The sequence below is a fragment of the Platalea leucorodia genome, assembly GCF_965183815.1.
Source record: "Platalea leucorodia genome assembly, chromosome: 8".
NCBI lineage: Eukaryota > Metazoa > Chordata > Aves > Pelecaniformes > Threskiornithidae > Platalea > Platalea leucorodia.
Genome location: NC_138830.1, coordinates 16,703,646 through 16,727,428, shown reverse-complemented (window position 1 = coordinate 16,727,428; position 23,783 = coordinate 16,703,646). Strand labels below are relative to the sequence as shown.

The following is a 23,783-nucleotide window of genomic DNA, read 5'->3' as shown; positions in this document are numbered from 1 at the left end:
AAGATTGGATCACCAAGTGGCAAAACTTCATGTTTAAAGCATAATTCTCCTTGCATTTTCAGATACAAGTCACCATGTCAAATGTGAAGTATAAGTTTTGCCTTTGCACTTTAAGATCACTAATAAAAATCTCAGCAAAACACTTCCAGTTTCAGATATACAGAAAAAGAGTTTTAAAAGTTCCTGTCAAAATTAATAAAGCAAGCCTACTCTTAAGAAATTAATGCATCTTCTCTTTAGGCTTTCAATGTTGCCAAGTAGCTTTCCCAAGCAAATAAAAGTAATCCTGGATATTCCCATGCTTTAAAGTATTACCTTCTTACAGTGTATGCTAACCTCTCTAGACGTAATATATATTTCACATATAATCCCAGATTATATGTGAAACTATTTATTATGTGTATCCAGGTCACAGCAAGGAACAAGTGGGAAGTACTTTCTAGCAATACTCGTATGTATAGTAATGTACTTCCTAATCTAAATTCAATGGCTAAAACCTTTAATCTACTTGCTTTATGGTCCACATGCTTGTAAACTAATACCAAATATTGAAAAGAAAGCTATATTTTTGTATATAACTTAAAGCCATTTCAGTGTAACGATTAACGAAAGTTTAGTAGAAGGCCAAGATTTTTTGTTGGAAGTGGAGCAGAAGTGGAAGCTCAGCAGATCAGTTTACAGTATTTTGCAATCAGAGCGATGTTTAACTTTGCTTACAAACTGTGAGCCCATCTGGAACACTGACCTCATCTGAAAAGGGAAAGTGTCACTGCTCTTCTCTTCATCAAACTTTCCACGGAGATATTCCAAGGGGCTAGTTGTTTATAGCGGTAAGACATATAGTCCACTCAATTTCTTTACCACTGAGTAACATACTTTTTTTTTTAGACATAGTTTGAATTTGCAATGAATCAATATATCATTTTTATACCCCTCACAGTTTGAACATACAATTCCAAATGTGGACTGTGAGCCCGAAGGGAGAGCACTTACACCATCTGACAGACCTCCAAAAGAAAAGGCGCCCCAGATACAAGTTTGCAACACTCACTGAAAGACTGGGTGACGTTGCCTGTCATTTAGGATTACATTTTCCATCTCTCCAGATAACCACAACAGTATAAAGAAACTCTTATCATCGCTAAAAACAAACAAATGCAGCCACAAAACAGATAAAGCACTAATGTTTAGTTTTGTATCTCAGGTTTAAGTATTGTTATCACACCTGGAAGCTACTGAAGTAGGATATGGGTGGGAAAGTTGTTTTTATTCTGCAACACTCAAAGTTCAAAACGTTCCTCCTCCATCTGAGGCTGAAACGCAGAACTGCTGAAGCTTTCAGGAGAAGCAGTTCCAGAAAATCCAAGTCTCCAACAGAAATCGCTTGACATCTGGGAGACACATTTAATCCCTGCTCTTCCTTTAACCACAGCCAAGACACCTGCCCTACTCACAGGACTGAAAGGGAGTCCTCCTGCAGCCATGTCATGATTTATCAATACCAAAGGGAGCTCAGAGACATTGACTTAGTATCTTCTGACTTTCAAGAAGCACATAGGAGACTCCAAATTCAGTTCAAAATTCAACAGTGAGGTCAATGAACTCTCTAACTAATACTGATCTACTATTCTTCCTGAAACTTTTGAAAGCTTTCAGTGTAAACTTTCATTAAAATGTGCAAACCCCCACTAAAAGTTGAGGTTAACTCAGATTTTTTAAAAAGTTCAGGAAAAATCCTAGCTAGTTCTATTACTAATATTTTTGAGGGAGGAAAAATACAGCCCCCCCAAAAAAGAAACCCTAACGTCTGTAAGTACTGGGGGGGAGATTATGGAAAATAAATTTTTTATAAATAAAACCTCAGAGAAGCAAATGAGATGAATTCCCATATTTCCCCACTTTCTGTTACTGCTTGAACATATTTCATATTGTTATTTTACATTTTCTGCCATAACAAATTCTGTTACAGCTGGCTGAAATCTCATCGCCAAACAAGGCAAAACCACAAATGAGTTTTTTCTTAAAGAAAAAAAGAACCAACCATAAGAACTCTAATATACTCCTTGTAGACAAAGGCTAAAAAAAAAAAAGACATGGAAATGCTATTTTAGGGTTTCAAGGGATGTACCTGCAGAGAAAATAGACAACATGCAGCTAAACTTTCCTTCTCTTTATTCTACTTTATTTTCCTCCCTTTTTATTCTGTTTCAGCCCACAATAAGGAAAGCTGTGCACTCCTGTTTGCCAATGTTGTTGAATTGTAACAAGTCTTTGCTGACTGCACAATTTTGGGTCCTTTCCAACACCTATCCAACTTTAGGAGAGGGCTTTCCATGTCAAGAAGAAGCAAGAAAGTAAAGCTTCAATTATTCTTTATTATGTGAATGAGAAAACTAGACAGAAGTTTGCTGCATGGCTATGGGTGAAATGAAAAAATGTTGTTTTCTCTACATTTATATTAACATAAGAGAGATTCATTTACTGAGAACCTCACTGTGGTTTATCACCACTTTTCACTGAGTCAAAAAAGGAAAAAAAGAAGTAAGGAGAAAACTGACTCAACCGCATTATATACTCAAAAGTATTCTGCTGAAAACAAATCAGAGCTTCAACACTTAAGTTCACTTTTTTTTTTTATCACTAAGCACTGAACTCTATTAATTGAAGCTTGTTTTGCTGCTTCAGATAAATAGACTTTTTGTGTGAAATGTGCAAGTGAGGAGACCAAATTAATTCTAAATCTACTGGAAATTAACAGAGAGATACTAAAATCAACTAATTTGGAAAAAGAAGAAAGCAAGTGTTTGAGGCAGATGGAACAAAACAATCAGTCAATAATGCAGATAGAGGCAGGAGAAAATTAATCAGAAGACTGAATATATCAATCTCTGTAAATCAAGCCATTACACAGGTTTGAAGAATCACTCCTTTCAAGTTATTCCCACTGCAGTATTAGTGAGAAACAAATGAGGTTATTATGTTGGAAGCCAGCTGAAGGGTTCAAAGCAAATAATTTTTTATAGTATCTGCCTTTGCCATGAACATCCTGTACTTCTGAGCTAGATTTTTTGAGGAGAAATAAATGCAGTTGTTCCAGAGAAGCTGGTGATGTTCACAAGGGCAGCCAAGCAGACCAGGAGTGCAAAGGAAGCAGCAGATGAACTGAACCTCCTTCAGTCAAATTGAAAGGAGCCATCAAATTATATCTATGTTGTTCACATGAAAGATCCTACTACTAACACTCATACTTTCTGGATGATTCAAAATTTTGGTCTCATTCCACATGCATTATACTTCACATTTTCCCTATATGCTATGCATCTCTTTAGGACAGAATCTTTATTAAAGAGGCCTTTCAAACAGGAGTAACATGGATCAAATTATATCCAGACAATGGATAACACATCACAGTGTAGTGTATCCAGTGGTACCCATCACAAGTATGATTATCTCCCTCCCTTACGTAACAGAATTTGAAATTATTTTCTGCAAATATAGATTTAAATTACTATTTTTTATCCACAGACCATATATTATATTAAAACCTCTGTCACATTATAAGCCAGTAGGTTCTATCAAAAGATGATGGGTTTAAAGATCTTTGGGTGAGATTTACTAACAGTATAGAAATGGTTTACACTGAAGATTCTGTCTTATGGTGTCTATAAAACACCAAAGAGGAAAAGGCAACTCCAGAAATTCCACCTCAGCTACATGTAACATACACTACTTCAAAAAGTTTGCAAACAGTACATTTGCTTTAGACACTATTGGAAATAAAGAAAGAATGATTTATAAGCATGTGAATGGCTGCTTACACTACCACTGGACATCTGTAGTGTTTCCTAGAAAGGCTATGGAAGAGGCTTGGACCTCAGCCAAATATCAGTTTCCCAGTGGCTTCAGCACAACAAAACCCCATTCAAACAAATTTCCATGAACACCACGGAGACTCAGGACTAGTCCTTCATTCTTTTAGCTGATGCCATGAACAGCCTATGCTAGGCTCTTAACCTCTGAATATAAAAGAAAAGGGCCTTTTGAAAATAATTTCTCTACTCTGACACTCCTGGAAGATTTGGGAGAAAAGAGAGTGGAAGAATTATGCCAGAATGAAGCTTGCTCAAGGGCCACAGCAAGGTTTTGGTGGGATCCTGATCTGTAAAACTCCATAATCTGACTGATGGACATACTGGGAGAGTCATGAGCAACTCTGTGGTAGTAGCCAGTGCTGCAGCCCCTAAAGAGACCCCTTGACAGGCAGGTCTGACACAGGATACAAGGTTCAGATTTAGTCCTGGCAAGTGCCAGGTTTAAAAGCTAAAGAGGTGGATTCCCTAGTAAGAATGAGAGGAAAAAACAAAACAAAACAAAAAAAAAAAAGAAGAAGGGGGACTAAGACAACAAAAGTGCAATTGTTAAATGCATATCCAATGCAAGAGGTACTTCTATTCTGTGAAATCACCCTGTGATAAGTTAGCTTGAAAAGCTTTTGGATAAAAAAATCAAACCAAATACATTTTTAGAAGATACACTGCAGTCAGAATTTCTATTTACATTTGCACCTGCTACCACCTTTTTTTTTTTTAATACTACTACATATAATTTTCTGCACAAATTTTATTAAAAAGTTTGTTGCATTGTACTATTTTATTTTAATAGCATTCTTCAAAAAAAAATTTTAAACTTTACAGTTTATGCTCATCATGTTTTAATATATACCCGTGCTTGACATAACTGTAATGTAAAAATAATCTGACACCTCTTATTTCTTTGTAGTCTACTATTGCCTATGCCTTCATTATGCCTTCATTAGAAGACAAGATGACAGACTATCGAAGTAGTTCAAACCAGAGAGATGTTTGCACAATGACCAACAGCTTTTTACATTAGACAGAAACCATAAAATACTCAACAGTTCATATCTTATATCTAGATCTTGTTCTACCACAAAAGCTCCCACTTTTGTATCTTAAGATGTGAAGTCTTAGTGTTTAAGATGCAAAATAATACACATAAAAGATGAAAGAATGTTAGCATATGCATCATTATAACAGATTTATAAATTAGAATTTACATTCCCATGTTCCGGGCTTCTGCTTGACTCAGATTTTCTTCAGGTCCAACAATTTTTATATTTCTGATAATGTTCTTGGCTTTTTCCCAGAATTTCTTGATGTGTTTTTCATGGTAAACCTCCTGTAATCATGTTAAGATTGTTTAGAGTAAATGAAAAGTACAAGTTGCTGTGAAATCATAAACATAGTGTCCAAGAACACATTGTATTCTAGCCTAAATGAACAGATGGCAAACAGTATTTGAAGATATTCCAGTATATCTGTCATTAAAATGAAACTCTTCTGTCCAAAATTTTAGCAAAAGAATCCAATACATCAGCAATATAAATCAAAGCTGTACCTCCAGACCAATGATGCAAGATTCACAGACTGTTTATGCAATATTTTTTCAGGATATTTATTTTATGATCTTCAAAACCCATCCCACAACCTCAGTGGCACACAGGAGTTTTTTATGCTACTCCAGAATGGCTTTAGAGAGGGAGCTGCGACCTCCACCCAGGTGGACAGTCATTGTTTCTTTAAAATGCAGTCACAGTGATTGTTTCTATGATTTCTAATTACCCTACCTCCAATTTAAGAGATCTCAGCTGCATGCAATGCTTCCAATCCAGTGCCCTCATTTGTAGCTTTTGTGTATTATGGCTGACATTAGAATAATTAAAATATTGGGTAGGGTTTTCCCCCTTCTATGATAAAAAAAGCTATTCAATCTTTTATATTCATTTCAAATACCATATGACTCCTGGCTGAAGCAATGAAACCTAGCATAGCCTACAATTCCTATGCGCATATCACATATCTTTAACATCCCCTTACAAAAGCACACTGAAGACTTTAAAATTAAGCTCTACTTCTGTTACTCAGGCCTTTTGTGCTATGATATCAACAGTAAATGCACACCAAGTGAAAGAGAGCAGAATTATATTTTCCTCTCATTTCTCTTCCAGCCCAGGTTTTTCCAAAAGATTTACACACATCTGTCACCTCACTTATGAAAATAGCAATACTGAAGTCACTGGTGAAGTATCAGCAACACCAGATCATTAGGTAATTAGCAAAAAGCATTAAAAAAATCTTCGAAAAAGCAACTTATCTCTACTGCCATTCAAAATATACCTGGACACACCAGTCTTTCCCACGGCACCCAGCAGGAGCACCATGAGAAACATAAATGCACTGGGGTATCAACAAGATGAAAAGCAAATCCAACATCAACTATTGGATAATGGTTATTAATAACATGCTATAACTTTTGGTCAGTCCTGAAGTGGTCAGGTAGTTGGCCTAGATGATCACTGTAGGTCCCTTCCAACTGGAACTCTATTGTTTTATGTCAATCGGTACTTCCCCCAGAAGCATATACTTTAAAATACAATCTTTTTCATTACTAAAAGAGAAAGAATCTGAGCAGTTCCCTTAAATAGACTTCAGTAAGCACTGCCACAATTTCATTTAATTGGTGTATTTTTTCCACTTCTGCATACTAAATTCTGAAAGATTATCTCTTCCTATGCAGCTTAATTATGTATATATATAGAATCCATATACTCCCTCACACACTTTCATTCATACCATAATTTCCAAAATTGAAGCTTTGCACAATAGTAACATCATACTTACATTATTATGAATGAAGATACTGAGTGCATCCTTTGGGTAGTCCAGAGTCAACAGTCTGTCTAAAAATTTAGGTAGGAAAGGAGTGGGTTGTTCAATGAAAACACCAATTTTTACTCTTGGATATTCCTAAAAAAAACGATATTTTGACACAACCAGTAAGATTTGCCTCCTTTCTAAGATTAGTTATATTAAAAAGCAGCTAATATCATGTTGTAGTAACTTGGGCCACACAGCTTTCAAACAATCAAAACCAACTAGCTCAAAAAGTGCTATGCCCCCGGTTTATTTTCACAGACTTCACTAAATAAGCAAAGATAATGGGTTTAATATTGCTAGAAAACTCTTTGAATTCCAATAACAGAAACTGGAAGTAGAAAATAATGTATTATGGTTTTTAAAATTCTTACTTAAAAAAAATATTAAAACAGCAAAAAAAGTATTTAAGGAAATACACCTAGAACTGCATGGCAAATTCATTTTTTGAAAGCAACATACAAATATATGTTAAATTTACAAAAAAATATAGGGAAGACCAGGTTTTTTTAAAAGTAGTTAAAGAATAAATACCACAAAATATTTTACTTCTCTGTACTTTAAGCCAAAGGCTGCAATACCCTTCCATACACTTATATGCACTATTTACCCCTGACCATTATAAGTGGGCTCTGCATTACTTCTCTACTCACTGATTTTATCAAGATCTTTGATGAACTAACTAGAGCTTCTTCCCTTGCATGCAAGTTTTATGCACCGTATTTTAGTGTGAATTCACATCCTTCGAACAGCGGTATTAATTCCCGGTTTATATGTGCTTGATATAGAGATCACGACCACTAAAACAAACCTAGACAGCACTTTTGTGTATTCCTAAGACACATTATTATATTATGCGAGACAAAGAAATTTAACCTTCAAAGGCCTCGAATCCTTCACAAAGAAATGCACTGATTAAACAAAAATATTTTCCACCTCTAAAAGAGACAGTTAGTATAAACGTCTAACCCACTACAAGGCTTGGAGAGAAACCTTATATGAGTATAAAAGGCTGCAAGTTGGCTTTCCTTAAGCAAGCCAACACCCACTTGAAAAGCGTCTGGATAAACCATCGGCGCATGTTGAGATTTCACAGTGTCACTGTCTACATCGGAAATCCAGAAACATACTGGCAAGTGCATCAGATCGGAAACATTAGGCACCAATGTTTACCCCAACTACCTCCTACTCACAACTTCGTCTGCAAACCTAATACATACTCATGCAGACATCCTAATAACTGCAAAACAGCTGATGAAGACAAGTACACTGACGTGTCTTGAAAAAAGCAACTGTGATATTCTCTGGCAACCACTCCACTGAGGCTGGTATCATGGTAACTGTTACTGCTGATTGCGAGCGATGAGGAAGGCAGCATTTGCCATTGGGCTTGCTAAGCTGAACATGCACATGTGCTACCAATAATAGAACTGCCGCAATAATTTATTTTGCATATTTCTCTAATTCTAAGCCATTTTCCCCTTATTCTCCAGGACAAAGAGAAGCGGGTTCAGGCTGGATCTGCAGAGGTTATAGGGACAATCAGGAATTACTAACACTCCTTCAATACACAGAAGTGTGAACCGCTTGGCTCCAATGTCTACACTAAAATCTCAGGAGTGTAAGCAAAGCAAAGCAGTGTTTAAAAACTAAGAATAAAAATTCCTGCAAATTGCATCTTTTCAAAGCAGAGAGTCCATCGATCTAGATGCTGGTTCACCATACTATAAAAAGCTGTCACTGCATAATCTGAATCTAGGTCAGAATGAACAATTTTAATACCCAGCATTTTGAGTATCTCAAATCTGCAGTTTTGGTGCTTCCCAATTACACCTCAGCAAAAACACTTTGGGAATACCCAGTCTGCGCCGGGATGTTACAACTTGTCTGACAGATTTTCTCATTTTCACTAAGGTCATATGTTTGCCTTTTAAAGTTTACTTTTTCACAAACCAGTAGGTGAGTGTATGACAGTTTTTGGAAGAAATACTGGACAATGCTCTGTGTGGTCATACTGAGACAAAGCCCAGGAACCCTTGCCACAAAAGGCACCAGTGAAGCGAGAGGATGAGCAAGGTCACCCTTCCCAACTGCAGCAGGAACAGTAACAAACTTTAAGAAGTAAAGATTTAAGAAGTAGCTCCAGGGTGATTAAGTTTGTTGTCCAATTTAATTTAGGTTTTAGCAAAAAAAAACTTAAGAAAAGTGGTAAAAATTTACACTCATTGAGCCAAGGTGTGTTCTTCAACTTATTTACCATTACCATGCTTTGACCTGGGCAGGTAGCTAATTTGGGGGTGGCATGGGCTGCTGACATTAGCAGAGAAGAAAGCAGTTACTGAGTTTCCACACTTCAGCTGTGGTCAGAGCATGGGAGGTCTTGCTCCTGTGAACAGGACAAGAACCGAGAAATAGACTCTGCATTTGTGGCTCTCAGCTCCTTCACAGGTAACCCTGAAGCTCAGCTTTTCACAGGCCATGCTCCCAGCACCTGCTCACACTGACCCTGCTGGTACCTCAGGCTCTTCTGCTCATCCATCGCAGAACAACCTGCACAGCCCATGGTAATGCTTCCACCCACCTCTGCCTTGAATACACCTACCCCTGACCTTCACAGAAGGAATGATATCCTTGTACCCACAATGGAAAGCAGTATGATTTCAGCTCCTTGTTCTATGCTGGAGTTTATCTGTTTTGCACTGCTAAAGTCAAGGTCTGTAGGTAAGCCCAGCCCAAAACATTCAATCCACAACACCTAAGCATATTGATTCAAAGACCCATTCATGCAAGAATTCATCTAAAGGAACTCAAAGCCCAAAACACAGCTGGTATCAACAAATGTGATTCTCTACTTGCTTATGACAAGAACAAGCAAAACCCTCAGAATGTATGAGTGTATCAATGCAGAAAGTTAAATAAAACAATATGGGAAGAATGATTAGAGGCAAAGACTTGGTACTGCTCTTTTCACTGAAGATTTCTTGCTAAGCAGCAACCAGCCAGGCCAGAACAGAAAGTGCATTGAAAAAATGAAATACTGCTTGTACTCAGAAATGCCTGAAGTAAACACTTCCACTGAGGCCAAGGAAAAGTCTCATTATTTCTGCTGGCAGAGTAAGTGAGGTATGAAGTCCAAAGAATGAATTACAGTAAGGAAGACGCATTCCAAGTAGATATACATAAACTATAGGAAGCTATCCAGTAAATCATTGCAAGTTACTCCCCATTACCAGCTTTAAGATTTAACTGCTCCCCAACCATGTTTTAATTGCCAACACCATGAGGAAAAACTTAGACAACTTCTTTTCCTCAGGTAAACTTTATATTGAGAGTGCAAACACTATTTCCATAGAACACCATTCAAATGTTGTACTTTCCAAGCAAAATTAAAATTAAAAAAAAAGATACAAAAAGAATCTGAAAGTTATTACAATTCCAGCAGTAACTTTTTAAATTTCTATTCCAGTCCATAAGCTGCTTATTGTCCAGAAATTCTTTCACTTTGTCCTTTCATTACAAAGATAACAAGCCAGTACTTCTTTCATGCTATCCTCAATGTGACCCTCTAAGGCCTGTTCTCATTCAAATCTTCAATATAGAACAGAAATGAAACAGCTGCTGGAACAGCCTGTTAAGAATAATCAGAATGTTCTTTTTAAGTACAAGCCTTACATTTCCACGTGGTAGATCTTAGTATTTACTCTGCCTAAAATTTAGTGAGTACAAGCTGAAATATTCATAAAGACACTAAAGACCTGCTTGGAGCCAAAAGTCTAGCTCTTTGCTTGGAGCCAAAGAGCCAAAATAAGTCCACAAATATTTGATACACACACACACACACATATGTACGTGTATGTTTGTCTTACAAGACTTCTGAAGACTAAACTGATATCCAAGCTCAGTTACATCAGATTTATTCTACAGATACACATTTGCATATACAATACAGGTATCTGTATCATCCTTTATAAGGTGAAGCAGTTTTGACTATTTCTCTGTATCTCTCAGAAAATAGTAAATGTAAGCATGTTACAGTTAACTGTAAACCTCTATTTGTAACAGAAATTACTAAACTGATGCCTATTGAAGTTTTTTGTAGGTCTGCAGTTAAAAATCTAAAATATCTGAACGGTTTTTCTACCTCCCAAAAATTCTAATTATTCACTTGAATCTTGCATGATTCAAAGATTATTCACTCACCCTCAATGAACAGAGGTAAGGATCTGGAGGTCTTTTTGGGATGGGATCATGTTCAGTAATATTGGGGAAACCAGTATTAAAATGCATGCGTAGAAACATTTCTAAAAGTACTAATATTTCCAGTAAATTAAAATTCCATCCTTACAGTTTCATATACCAGAAAAAATATCCTGAGATGTCTACAGAACATAATATTGCACACTGAAGCCACTTCGCCTCAGAAATCACTATACAGCTACCAAATGCATTCAAAAGGGTTTTGATCTTCTGAAAAGTTTTCTTACCGTTACTGTTGACAGGTCTAGTAAGTCTAAATCACAAATACTGCAACCAGTTTCCCGTGTCCAAGCATTGGGGATATAGTTTCCCAAATAATTCAAGTGAATCTGGTAAATAAATGAACAATTCAGATTAATGAAGTGTGCATGCAATTGCTGATCTGTATTTTTTAAAGACTTCAGGCTTACTCATTGAATCCCTTATACCTAAAGGCAATTGACTGTCTTTTTTTTTATTCAAGATTAAAAAAACACAAACCCAAACATACAAAAATAGCTGGAAAAACCTTTTTCTTCTTCTTTTCATTTACAAACCAGAGATGATATTCTCCTAGCATCTACATTTATTGCTTCAGTTAAACCAAAAAATTTGTCGCAAGTGTAACAACTACCAACTAAATGCTTGTATGACTTTCAAGACACAGACTATAGATCATTCAGCTCTGAAAAGCTGCTAGGCATGATTTCAAGCCAAAAAGAAAAAAAAATTACCATAGTTTAATTCTTTTCCCACATCTGAGAATCATTAACACTTTACACAAAACACAATATGAAAAACACATAGAAAATGTAGAAGATAGGTGCCCAGACGATGTATTTTTGACAATCTATGCCAAGATTCAGAAGCCAGCCAGTGGGATATGTTTTGAAGCAGCATCTAGCTTCTTAAAACATTTTTAACCGGCACTGAACAAAATATGTACTGTTTCTGTCAATGGGCTGCCTGGGCTGCCCTGTCCTCCTGGATTCCATGGGAAGTTTACGCAGAACTTCACTTTTCTCTACTGCCATTTGCAATGCTTAAGTAATCTCTTATGCCAGGAAAGTCTGCCTGGGTGAAAGCTGCTATTCATTCCTGCTCTACTGCCCTCATCAAAAACTGGAAGGATAGAATATGATTTTGCATAGAAAACACACTCCAGCCCAATACTCACTCTGCATTTTATCATATTTTGGGCATTTGTTTATGCATATTGAAAATCACTCTAGACAGGTTATAAATAGAATTGCTTGAACTTAATTTCAGAGATGTACAATAAAGTCTACAAAAATGAATATTTCACAAAAAAGCCATTGCACTTGAGAAAAAAAAAATTACATGTTAGGATGTCAGGATAATTTAGTATCCATTTCAAAGAATTGTCTCTGACTGATGCTATTTACTAATCTGCAAATTCAAGAGATTAACTACAAAAGAGAACGTTTTTATAAACAAAAAGTTTTTACTATTTGGAGTTAATTCTGGGGATTTCTTTCATGATTTAGTTTACTTACTAGTTTAAACTTTTTCCAATCCCATTATATTATTGTCCTCTTCTACATTTAAAACAAAAGAATCTAATCACAATGACAAAGTGATATACAGCAAGAGTTTCCTCTTTGTTTTTAAAACTACATGACTACATGCAGAGATTGACTTTTATCTAATGTAGCATAACTTGTGGATTAGTATAAGGAGTTCCAACCCAAAACTGCTTGCCCAACTGTAAAATACAGTACTTTTCTTTTCATTGGCAAAATGCCAGCAAAGCCAGTGATGATAGATAACTTGAGGATTTAATTGAGGCAAAAATAACTGTAGCAACATGGAATAAACTGGTCATATATTTCACCACTTCTGAGTGGTTATAAGCCAAACAGATAACAGCATCATTGTATTCACTAATTCCAAAGATGAAACAGTGCAAAACCTAAGAAAAAGCACTCATTGGGGTATTAATGAGTTTCGACCTTTATTTCATTCTCCTGGGAGGCATTTTTCTGAAAACAAGGAGCTACAGTAAGGAACACGTATTCAGAAGAACTAAGAAAGTAGCCACACCCAATCCTTCAGCCAACAGAGGCCATTAGAAATTATACACCTTTACACTTCTTTGCCACATAACAAAAAAAAATACAACTGCCGTATGACCAAAACATAGCCATTTCTCCCAGAGAAATTGTGCCAGGTCCTCTGCACCACTGAATCCTTACACACAGACAGAAGCTGCTGAAACGGCTGTTCCACAGGGCAGACAGTGCTCTACCATGAACCCAAAGCTCATGAGCCATGGGTACATTTGCAGGCAGTGATCAATGACATTGAAGATGCAAGAACAAATGCCAGCTGTGTGTGTGTATATACACACACGTATACATACACATATATATTTTTGCCTATATACAATCTATTCTTTTATGTATGTGTATACAAACACAAACCAAGGTCCGCGGTAGCATCAGATGTGTTACTGTTTTGTACCCCAGCCTGTGACTCTTGGTTAGATTTTTCTCCCCCAAAAACCTATTCTTCTGATTACCATTTAATAACCAGATAGACATTCTTCACTAGCTTCAAAAATTGTTTTGTGATAGTTAACATAAGCTTACTCGCTTCTAATATCCCATGTTACAATGAATTTGGGAGCAGAATGAGTTGTTTCAGCAGTGCTACCAGGTTACAGTGATAGCAGAATAACATGATGGAGAGAGCTAGTAGAATGGTTTTTTTTAATCCTTGCAATTCTTATTAATTGGAAATGAGCAGTGGTGGTGTGTTATGACTGTTTCAGACTCTTCCACCATTGTACAAAAATAAAAATGAACTGTCACTCACTTTAGTTGGACCATTTCCATGAATGGTTACCGGTAATGTGTCGTACACTGAATTCCTTGCTCTTACTTTTCCTTCTTCAAATTTCAAAAGGACTTCATCTGAAAATCAACAAAGATTGTACAGTAATAAGAGTTTCTAAATAAAAGCTAAAATTTCAGAGTTCTTTAAGTTCTTGCTGATACAATATACCCTGCTGTTGCTATCATTGTCAATGTTACTTATTTGGAAGCTTTTGTTCTTCATTTAACTAGATCTTGAATTCTAAGCTCTTTATAAGATTACATCAAACTTCAGCGTTTGCCATCAGCAACCTTCAGTATTTGAAAAAAAATCTGCTCTAAAAATAAAACTAATTTTATGCAAATGTTATTTATAAAGAAATCATAGTTATTTCAGATATGATCCGACTATAAAAAGTTGTTCCATAACTGAAGGTTAAAGATAAGAAAAGAAGTTTGCACAGATACCACTTTTCAATTTAAATTCATCACAATTAAATAAAGGAAATTCCACATTATTCCATATTCAATTTCATCATGTATAGCCATTTCCTTAAGAACATCTAAAATGTAATTTTAATTACCAATCTTACTCCTGTAACTAAGTCTGTGAAAGCCAGATGGAAAAATGGTTCTTAACTTTGTATTTATTGCTAACTTCATTTATTGAAAACTATTTTTTCTATTTTAAATCAAATATTTTATCAATGGGACAAATTAATTAGTATTAAACCCAAAAGACCTGTAACCAATCTGGTAATCAGGTTTACCCATCCAAATACTTCTCTAAAACAAGCATATGTTTAGGGAATGATATTCATGGTTAAGCAAAGAAAGCGTTAATAACAGTTAATAAAACACACAACATGCAAATCATATACTTACCAACAGCTCCGTTTAGGGTCTGGAAAATTGTACATTTATGGTCCAAAGTAATGTTAATGTGTTCCTGAAATAAAAGTAGCAAAGATGTTGAGGTATTCTAAAAGCCAATGTTTTTATGGTACAGTTACAGTTATACTGCAGTGGCAGCAAGTAACCAGGCAAAACTACTCATGTATTCAGCTCTTAGATATGATTTTTAATTTTATAGTGTTAAGTTTTTCTATATTCCTGAGTTGTGCAGTTGTATAGCAATCAGTTTTATATATGCAAAAACTTTATCTAACCTTGAAGGATAAAGGTCATAACTCTCCAAAGAAACTTAAATTTGGCAGTATAAGCCAAAGAAAATTTGTGTCTTATCTTAAAAAAAAATTAACAAGTCTTGGCCAAGCAACAAAACAGACTGTGTTTCACAGTCCCAAAAATACAAAAGCCAAATCTAAGTATTATGTCAGAATAGAAAATACCACCGGTTTTAAAACATGTTCCTAATATTGTATTATTAATCCTACTTAGATTCTTATTTAAAGTACCTTGTTTTGAAGTTTTAACATGTTGGTCAAAGTATATAACCTTCAAAACACACTTGAAAACCCTTATACAGATAACTTACTCTGTTTTGTTCTTCCAAGAATTTGTTACATATTCTACAGCATTGGATATTACCATACAGAAAATTAGTGCTAATGTATGGTACAGTATCCCAAGCTAAGTGCCATGGAGGCATTTTGAATCACAGTGCAGTAGTGCACTGTGCAGAGATACACATTTTTTGTCTAAAAGACAATCTGGTTAGACAGCTAATTATATTACTTCTGACATTGGTGCAGAGTCAGCTTTAATTTCTCTACACCCTCTCCTTTCAATTGCATATCTAGCATCTGACGTAACTTGCATAAAATCAATTTAAACATTAAGGGCTGGAAGGAATGTCCAAGGAGGAGCAGCTAAGGACCTTGCGTTTGTCTAGTTCAGAGCAAAGAAGGCTGAGGGGCGACCTCATTGCTCTCTACAGCTTCCTGAGGAGGGGAAGTGGAGAAAGAGGTGCTGAGCTCTTCTCCCTGGGATCCAGTGATAGGATGCGTGGGAATGGTTCAAAGCTGTGCCAGGGGAGGTTTAGGCTGGACATTAGGAAGCATTTCTCTACTGAGAGAGTGGTCAAACATTGGAACAGGTTTCCTAGAGAGGTGGTCAATGCCCCAACCCTGTCAAGTGTTTAAGAGGTATCTGGACAATGCCCTTAACATGCTTTAACTTTTGGTCAGCCCCATATTGGCCAGGCAGTTGGACTAGACGATCATTGCAGGTCCTTTCCAAATGAAATATTCTATTCTATTCTATTTCTATACCTGTATCTAAACATGCTTGATGTTTCACGCATAATTTAATAGAAAAACATACATGTATTTCAGAAATGTCAATCTGCCTTAAGCACACAAATGCTCAAAATCAACCTCAAAATTCTGCAATATCAGCTTCTAAGTCTTTTTGCATCGATACATTGTTAACTTTCCTTAGCCCTCTTTTTCCAGCATCAGGGCCATGCCTCTGACATCTATCATGCTTTAATGCTGCTACTCAGCAGAGAACTTTGTTAAGCTAGGGCACGGAAAGCTCTTCACCAAAAATTTACGATGCAGCTTTATTGAACATATCTGCACAAAAAACTGAAGAGTGAGAGGCAGCTGCAGGCAGAATCTGAAATGGCAGCAAGTCAAAATATAAAACACTGGATCAGCAAGTAGTTTAGTTAAGCCCTGGAAAAATGCCACATTCTCTGGCTGTCAAACTGCCAAATACATGGGACCCTCATTGAGATGAATGTGTCCAATCATATACCTCAGAGCTTTTATTTCTAACAACGAAGCATGACCTGCTTGGATCTGCAGACAGCCTGAAATAATATATCAAGCCATGACCCTTCGGAAGCCTGTTCATCACTCCGACAGTAGGAACCTCCAGAGAACAAACATAACCGTCAACATGGCACTCCGGAATAAAGAGACAGCATTCCTTTTGTTTTTATCTCCTGATGTTTTATGAGGAGCAGCATGTTATTTCAAGCAGAAAGAAATGAGAAAACCAGTTACTACCTACCCTTGCCAATGGGTCAACATAGATTTTGGTGTAAAACAGCTGGTCATCATCATTATCCTGCAGATTCCATTGCTGCACAATACGATTTATATATGGAGCATAACCAATAAATCCTGCAATATCACACACACATAAGTTATTTCCATAAAAAGCACTACTCTGCCAATGCTGTACACCAGTCAGGGACTTCATTCTGACTGTTTGGTGCCAGCAAAGGAAAAGTATGAAATTCATACAACTTGGCTCAAAATCCAGTTTTCTTCCTGTGATATGTACCAGTTCTTTTTTAAAGAGTTCATAATTAAGGGTTATTTTTATACTAATGCTATTTTAAGGGAAAAAAAAGGAAACAGTGGCCTGTTTAGGATGGTCCTGAGAACTCCAAAGCATGAGATTAGACTACTACTGTTCCCAAGAAGCCCATCTGAGGAAAAAGTTTCATTTTCATCAACCACTTCTTGCTGGCAGAGAAGCCTCAATCTAATACTGCCAGAACTACAAAGAGAATTCAACTCAAAACTAACATGCGTTATGTTTAAGCCAAAAGAAAAAAAGGTAGGGTAGATAGGTCAGGTAAAGAAGGGAGGGAAAGGAACGGGGACACTCCCAGATCTACACTCTGCCCAGCACCATGTACCTAGGAGAAGTGACACACTGTGCTCTGTAGCAGTTAAACAATATCAGTGTCAGTGCATATATTAATCAACCGCAAAATTATTACCTAAGCTGGCAAAGGAGGACTCTAGAATTAACACATCATTGAGATTAATAGGAGTAACTTGCACTTCTCTTGGAATGAACTGCCTAAGCCATGCTGATGGGCCAGGCAGAGCTACCAGCACATCTATACTGTATGCAGAGATCCCCAAGAACAAGGTAGCCAACTCAGGAAATTCTGTGACCAGCTAAATTGTGCCTATAAATAGCATGTACTGCTTTGACTGGGCTTGTACACTTGATTGTTTCTGAAGTAGATTTAAATCGGTGGCAATTGGGTCATCCCTGCACAGCATTTCATTGCAAGGCACAGTTGCTTGCTAGGCTGTTAACTTTATTTACCTGCTTTTCACAAGTTATTGCCAACAAACACCATGTAAGTTTGAATGAAAACTATTCTTGAGCACAGACAAGGAGCTATTCAAGTGGGGAGGAAGAGAGGAAGAGGACAGCAAATCCAGTCCTCGATTTTATACTTGGGGAATTCAGGAACAGTTCCACATACAAACACATAAAACAGATAACAGAAGCGAGTCATGTTCAAGTTCAAGAGTTTACTGTGTTCAAGAATCACACTTACCTCCTGAGTTCAGGAATCGTTTTCCACTCCGGACAACAGGATACTTGTCAGCTAGCCTTTTATCTGGCCAAATTAGTCCATCTGCTGCAAACACTACTTTATGATTAGTTTCCTGAAATTTCTTTAGCAGTTCTTCAGGGCCCCCCGCAAAGATAACATCATAGCTGAAAATAAAGAAAAGATATCCATTAGATTAGTTTAATTTTAATGTTTCTGTGTTCAGAACAACAACAAGTGGTTGGACTATTCAAATTTTAAAAATCATACAGACAGTCCTTTTATTCTGAAAAATGACCCATTAAATCATTTTAAAATGTAAAAATCCTATACCCTTCTAGGAGGAAAACTTTAATCAATACTATTTATCCAATACAGTTTCCCCTTCTATCTACATTCTTTTTTTTTAAAAACCTTCCACATCTTGGGCATTCTTTTTCCTTCAGATTTTGTCTACCTGAAATTGATTTTCACATTTCATGTATTTTGAGTAAAAAAATATATTTTCCCCTTTAGAAAACTGTTTATGTGTTTAAGAACAACAACAACAAATAAGAAAACTTAGCAGATTAAATACAGTAGGACTGAGAGATGATTTAGGTGACTCACTGGCAAACTCTAGATGATCTTGTTCCAAAACACAATGGCGCTGACTTTCTTCTGAAAAGTCTTGTCAAGAATGTAGTTAGATATTTCTCAGTAAAGTTTAGTTGCCCATAAACTTAAACTGTGTTGCATCCTGACAACATATAGATTTCTCCTTCAACATCTTTAATGTGCTGAAGACTTCAGAAGGCTCTGAACTTCACAATATCTATTTATGAAAAACTTCACCTGCCTTTATGTGTTCATTAGATTTGACTACCAACTCCTATTGAAGACAAAGACCTAAAGGTGGAGGGCTCCTCTCTAAAAGCAGCAGTTACCCAGAGCTGAAGGGCAGCACTATCCCAAAACAGAAAGAAACATGCACGGGTTTGGCAAAGGTCATGTAAGAATGTCGTATCATAAGCCTAGTGGTTTCTTGTTGTTGAAGCATATCTAAATCAATGCCTCGGGGGGGGGGGGGGGACGGGACGGGGACACAACAAAAAAACCCACAAAACCAAACAAATAAACAAAAACACCCCACCAAACCAAAACCTCAAAATATGTATAAATGATTAAATTATTCAGAGTATAAGGTTCCTTTGTCTGTACTTGAGATCCACATATAAAAGCATTAATGTGCAAACCACCTCAAGGTTCATTTTACACAGCATGAAACCATGACACAGTAATACTGGAATCATGTCCTAGATTAGTCTCTGGCTGAGGAAGCAGAATATTTGGATTTAATGGCAGCATCTCAGCCTCACAGCTTCCTCATCTGAATGCAGGTATATTCTTATTCCACACATCTACCTTAGTAATTGAAACTCATCAGCCCTGATATAGGGCAAAGGAATGGTACAGCTACCAAAAATCAAAAGGTCTAACCTTGACCAAGATTTTGTTCTTGCAAAGTCTTTTAGCTGGGCTAAGGACAGCAGTACCCTCATCCGCACTGCACAGAACTTTTTGCATTGCAATGTATTACTCAACAATAGTGCCAACAGGTCAATCATTACTGACTTCTGGTACAGTTCTGAAACTATTTTAAACACCCTTTCTTCAAAGGGGATTTAATGCAATTGGCCTAAGAGAACTGAACAACAGCTGGCTCACAAATGCAAAAGAGAAGATTTCTACCGCAGAGCAAAGTATGAACCCTGGAAAGGAAGTGTGTTATGTAGTCTATATAAAGTAAGTGGGTTTCCAAAAACTCTCACTGTTTTGTTTTTCTGTAGCTTTGGCAGCAGAATGTATGAAAAAAATATTGTACATTTTGGAGCTTCCCCAGTTTTGCAAAAACTGCCTTTTTCTGCCCAAATATACAGGAGTACACTTCTCTCCCTTTTCCATTTAATTCATGTAGCCCAATTCAAAGCCAGAATGAGCCTGAAGAACAAGCAAGAAACAGGAGACAAGTTGAAGACAGACAAAAACAGAGATTTGTCTGAGACTTTAACTTAATAGCTTATGGCAGGCTGTGCTTCTCCTCTTTGATCAGTTTAGTGCTGCTGCTGCAATGACTTACAGCTGCGGGAAGGAACCAAACACCCCTGGAACAACATTGCTTCCAAGGACTCTCATTCTGGAAAAGAAAGCCAAAGTTGAGCAACATGCTGGGCCAGCCACAGGCTCTGCTTGTGAAAGGGATATGCTACTTGATACAGCACAGTTTATAATACAAAGCACAGTACAGAGCTGTTAAATTGCATTAATAATTATTGTAAACTTTACACACTAACGGGTATTATGCAGGAGTAGGAGTCCAGCATAAACCTACATTTTCCACTAATTTTCATGGCCCTCTGTTTTGTCAAGAGGTGTCTTACTGCCACCACACCTCCTCCCAGGCAGGACCTCCACCAGCCTTCCGTTCCTCGCTGCCAGTCATCAGCTGCTTTATGAGGCTCCTGCTTTTCTCTCCAGACAACAGGAAAACTTCTAGAGTCCAACTAAAACCTATAAATCCATCATTTGCCTTGCTTACCTGCTATGTCAGATTATGTTCTGTCTAGCTAGCACTCAACTCCTCCTGTAACGGAAGATTCACCTCAGGTCTACATCACAAAACGCGTCCCAGGACTATCCTTGACAGTTTATACTGTTATTATGGGTGATGCACATGACTTACTTTAAAGAGGACTTCAAAATTTGGCAGGGGAGAAAAAGCGTGGATATATCCAGGAAAAGGCAGGCTGCCTTAGCAAGCTGGAAAAGCTCAGCTACTCTTTTATTTATTCTTCATAAATCCTTCCAATTAAGTAGAAAGCAAGAAGAAAGGAGAGAGAGGGGAAAGGAAAAAAAAAAAACACCAAACCCAAAACAGAAAGTTTCCACAACTCCAATCCCATTTCCTGAAGTTCCCAGATGGCAGACGCTTGGGGCTGGAATCCACCCATCCCTCCTCCTCTTTTGCAGCAGCAAAGCACTCCAGCTACGCATCCAGCACTCCCAGCAACATAGGGAAATGGCAACGGTGGCTTGGGTCCTCTATAATTGAACATGCAACTTTTGCATCCACAACTTTTATAACAACATGGACATGTTACTTTTGGAGCTGCAGGTTAAGAGCTCAAAATACAAACAAGAGAGGGCTTACTGGTAACCAGCAATTCAGGTCCCGTATTCCACCCTATTTAACTGGACTGTTCAGCTATACAGCTATTTTGTCATTTACACTGTATCCCCACCGGGATCACACTTTAACCATTTTGAGATATGTAGACAATGTAATTATCCCTCAATTTCTGACAAATGTTTAAAAACAAAAACAAACAAACAAACAAAAAACACCAGAAACCTGAGAGGCTTCAAAAGTCTTCCATGATACAAATAGATGGCTGTGGGAGTTCTGGATGAACAATCATAGCATCAGCCATTTTATCCAGTCTACGCTGGCCATTAGCCAGTTCAATCTGAAATGGTCCAAAGTAAACCAGAGGTTAGCTCTCGCAAAAACAAGCCTAATTTAAATAGTGTTCCATCTGCAGGCAAAGCATTTTGCTATCTGCACCTAGACACAAGCTGTCCACAGAAGAAGTTCAAACTACTTCCAGAATTGTGAGCCATATTAGAAAACTGATCAAAACAAAAAAAAAAAAAAAAAGGCAAGAAGCTAAGTTTAAGTAAACAGTTCACTAGAAATTATTTGCCTAGTTACAGTAAGTAAACCAGACATTTCCTTCCCCCCCCAGATTAATATTCCAAATGCTTCACAATGAATATAATGAAAAAACACTTGATAAAGAAAGAAATCTCACTATATTTGTATTTTCCAAACGTACTGCTACATTGATTAACATTTAAATTGCAAAGCAGGATTCCTGGAAATGAAAAAGCTCATCAGAACTAAAACATAATACTAGAATCAGCAAACTATTTTTTTTCTCCTATTTGGAATCAGTTCCACTGGCTTTAAATCAATATGTACTTGGGATTATGGACCTCAAGAACTCAGAAGGCCTTAAATCCTGTGATTTTTCATGGCAAGAAACATTATGGCATCTCCACTTCAACATACATGGTCCTCTGTACTCTCTCATCCATGCCAGCAGACAGCCTGCCCCTTGAGAGAATAAATTATGTTGGAGAAGAATTTGAGCTATACCCAAATCTGATAACAAATTTGCGTATTTTACCATATAGGGAGAAAATAGACGTGAATCAGGATAACAAATTTGAAAACAAAGAAATTCAATGTAAGTAGCAAGTATATGGGAAACATGTGATTCATCTGAGTATTTAGTAAAGAACAAAATAATCTCCCAAATTAATCTTAAAAAGTTTCAGTTATTGCATGATCAGTAGAACACTATGAACAAACATGTAATAGATTTACTTTTAGAAAGATACTTTTTCCACTTACCAAATGCAAAACTGATCAAGTCAGTAAGAAAAGAATTCAAAAACGGATCACATACCTCCAAACTCTGTTACTTTTACTGTTAATTAAGTGTACAAAGAAAATATTCAGTGTAATAAGTTTCCCTTTCAAAGCTTGCTCACAAATTGTTCAAGATGATTTAGACATTGGCTTTGTAGCTCTATTTACCATGAGAGGTAAAATTAAAAAAGAAAACTGAGCAGCATCTTTAAATTTGCTACCAGTTTAGCAAGCTACTCCAACTTTCCCAAACTCTTAACTTACACAAAACAATAAAGGAACTTTCCAGCAAATACCACTGTCAGACCACTTTCTCTCTTGTGATGTCTGCTGTGCAAATCCTGCCGAATCTCTAACTTGCAAAAGAGTCCCTAAAATTCTTCAGCTACCAAATTTTAAAAAATAAATACATTTTAAAAGCAAGTTAAAAGATGAAAGAAAATTCTAGAGCGGTCATTCCAACACGACTTGGTAACAGCAGCGTGAACCCATGAACGAACCTCTGCAAGCTTGCACTCCACTACCTCCCCAAGGCTGCCTGCCTGCAATCGGGGCTTCACGTCCCCGATTTGGGACTTGGTCTTGTACCTTCCTTGCAGGGATTCTTTTAGAACTGTGAGCCTGCTCTAGGTAACACCAGTGTGGAAGAGCTTGGCATCTGCTGTGAGCTGGATTCTTAGCTGCTCTGATCATGCTCTTGTCACAGGAGCAAAAGAACAGGAGGAGGGGAGAAAAGAGCAGAGGGAAGCAATGGAAAAAGTGGGATTTCAACATGTTTGAGCTCCCCATTCTCTGTGACAGGGAGAAACCTATCTGGCCTCCAGTGAGGATGTTCAACTATAGCTGTGCTATGACCTATAATCTGGCACCTGCAGGAGCACTGTCTCTCCATCCTTCCATTGCACAGACAGCACAGGCACCAGGGTATATGTGGCACCAAGCCTCTTGATTCAGTTCTCTAACACGTAATAGAAGTTCTCCTGTTAAGTGCTTCCTCAGGGGCCCATTTTCCAGCTTCTTCCATATCACTGTTACTTCATGGAACAAGATCATGCTCTGGTCCCTACTGGCCCCTTTATTTCTGGAGCTGCTTTTGCTTCCCCTCCATTCCACCCTCCCAGTCTGCAACCACGTCCTGCCCTCACCGCAGCCGAACAGGGAGAGGACAAATGCTTGCCTAAAAGCCTGTCAGCTCCCAGTAACATTTTTTTACCCCCTTGAGGCAG

The 23,783-nt window shown here is 37.3% G+C and overlaps 1 protein-coding gene across 2 annotated transcripts in view; it reads right to left on the bottom strand.

Annotated features, from left to right (window-relative positions):
- The window catches only part of PLOD2 (procollagen-lysine,2-oxoglutarate 5-dioxygenase 2), a 56,999-nt gene that overhangs the window by 13,604 nt on the left and 19,612 nt on the right, over window positions 1-23,783 (bottom strand). For both annotated transcript variants that reach the window (XM_082319140.1, XM_082319139.1), the window contains exons 4-10: window positions 18,087-18,250; window positions 16,790-16,902; window positions 14,693-14,756; window positions 13,809-13,906; window positions 11,219-11,320; window positions 6,702-6,827; window positions 5,078-5,199 (exon numbers count right to left, since the gene is read on the bottom strand). In XM_082319140.1, coding sequence (XP_082175266.1) covers window positions 5,078-5,199; window positions 6,702-6,827; window positions 11,219-11,320; window positions 13,809-13,906; window positions 14,693-14,756; window positions 16,790-16,902; window positions 18,087-18,250 — 789 coding nt within the window. The remainder of the gene's footprint in view (window positions 1-5,077; window positions 5,200-6,701; window positions 6,828-11,218; window positions 11,321-13,808; window positions 13,907-14,692; window positions 14,757-16,789; window positions 16,903-18,086; window positions 18,251-23,783) is intronic.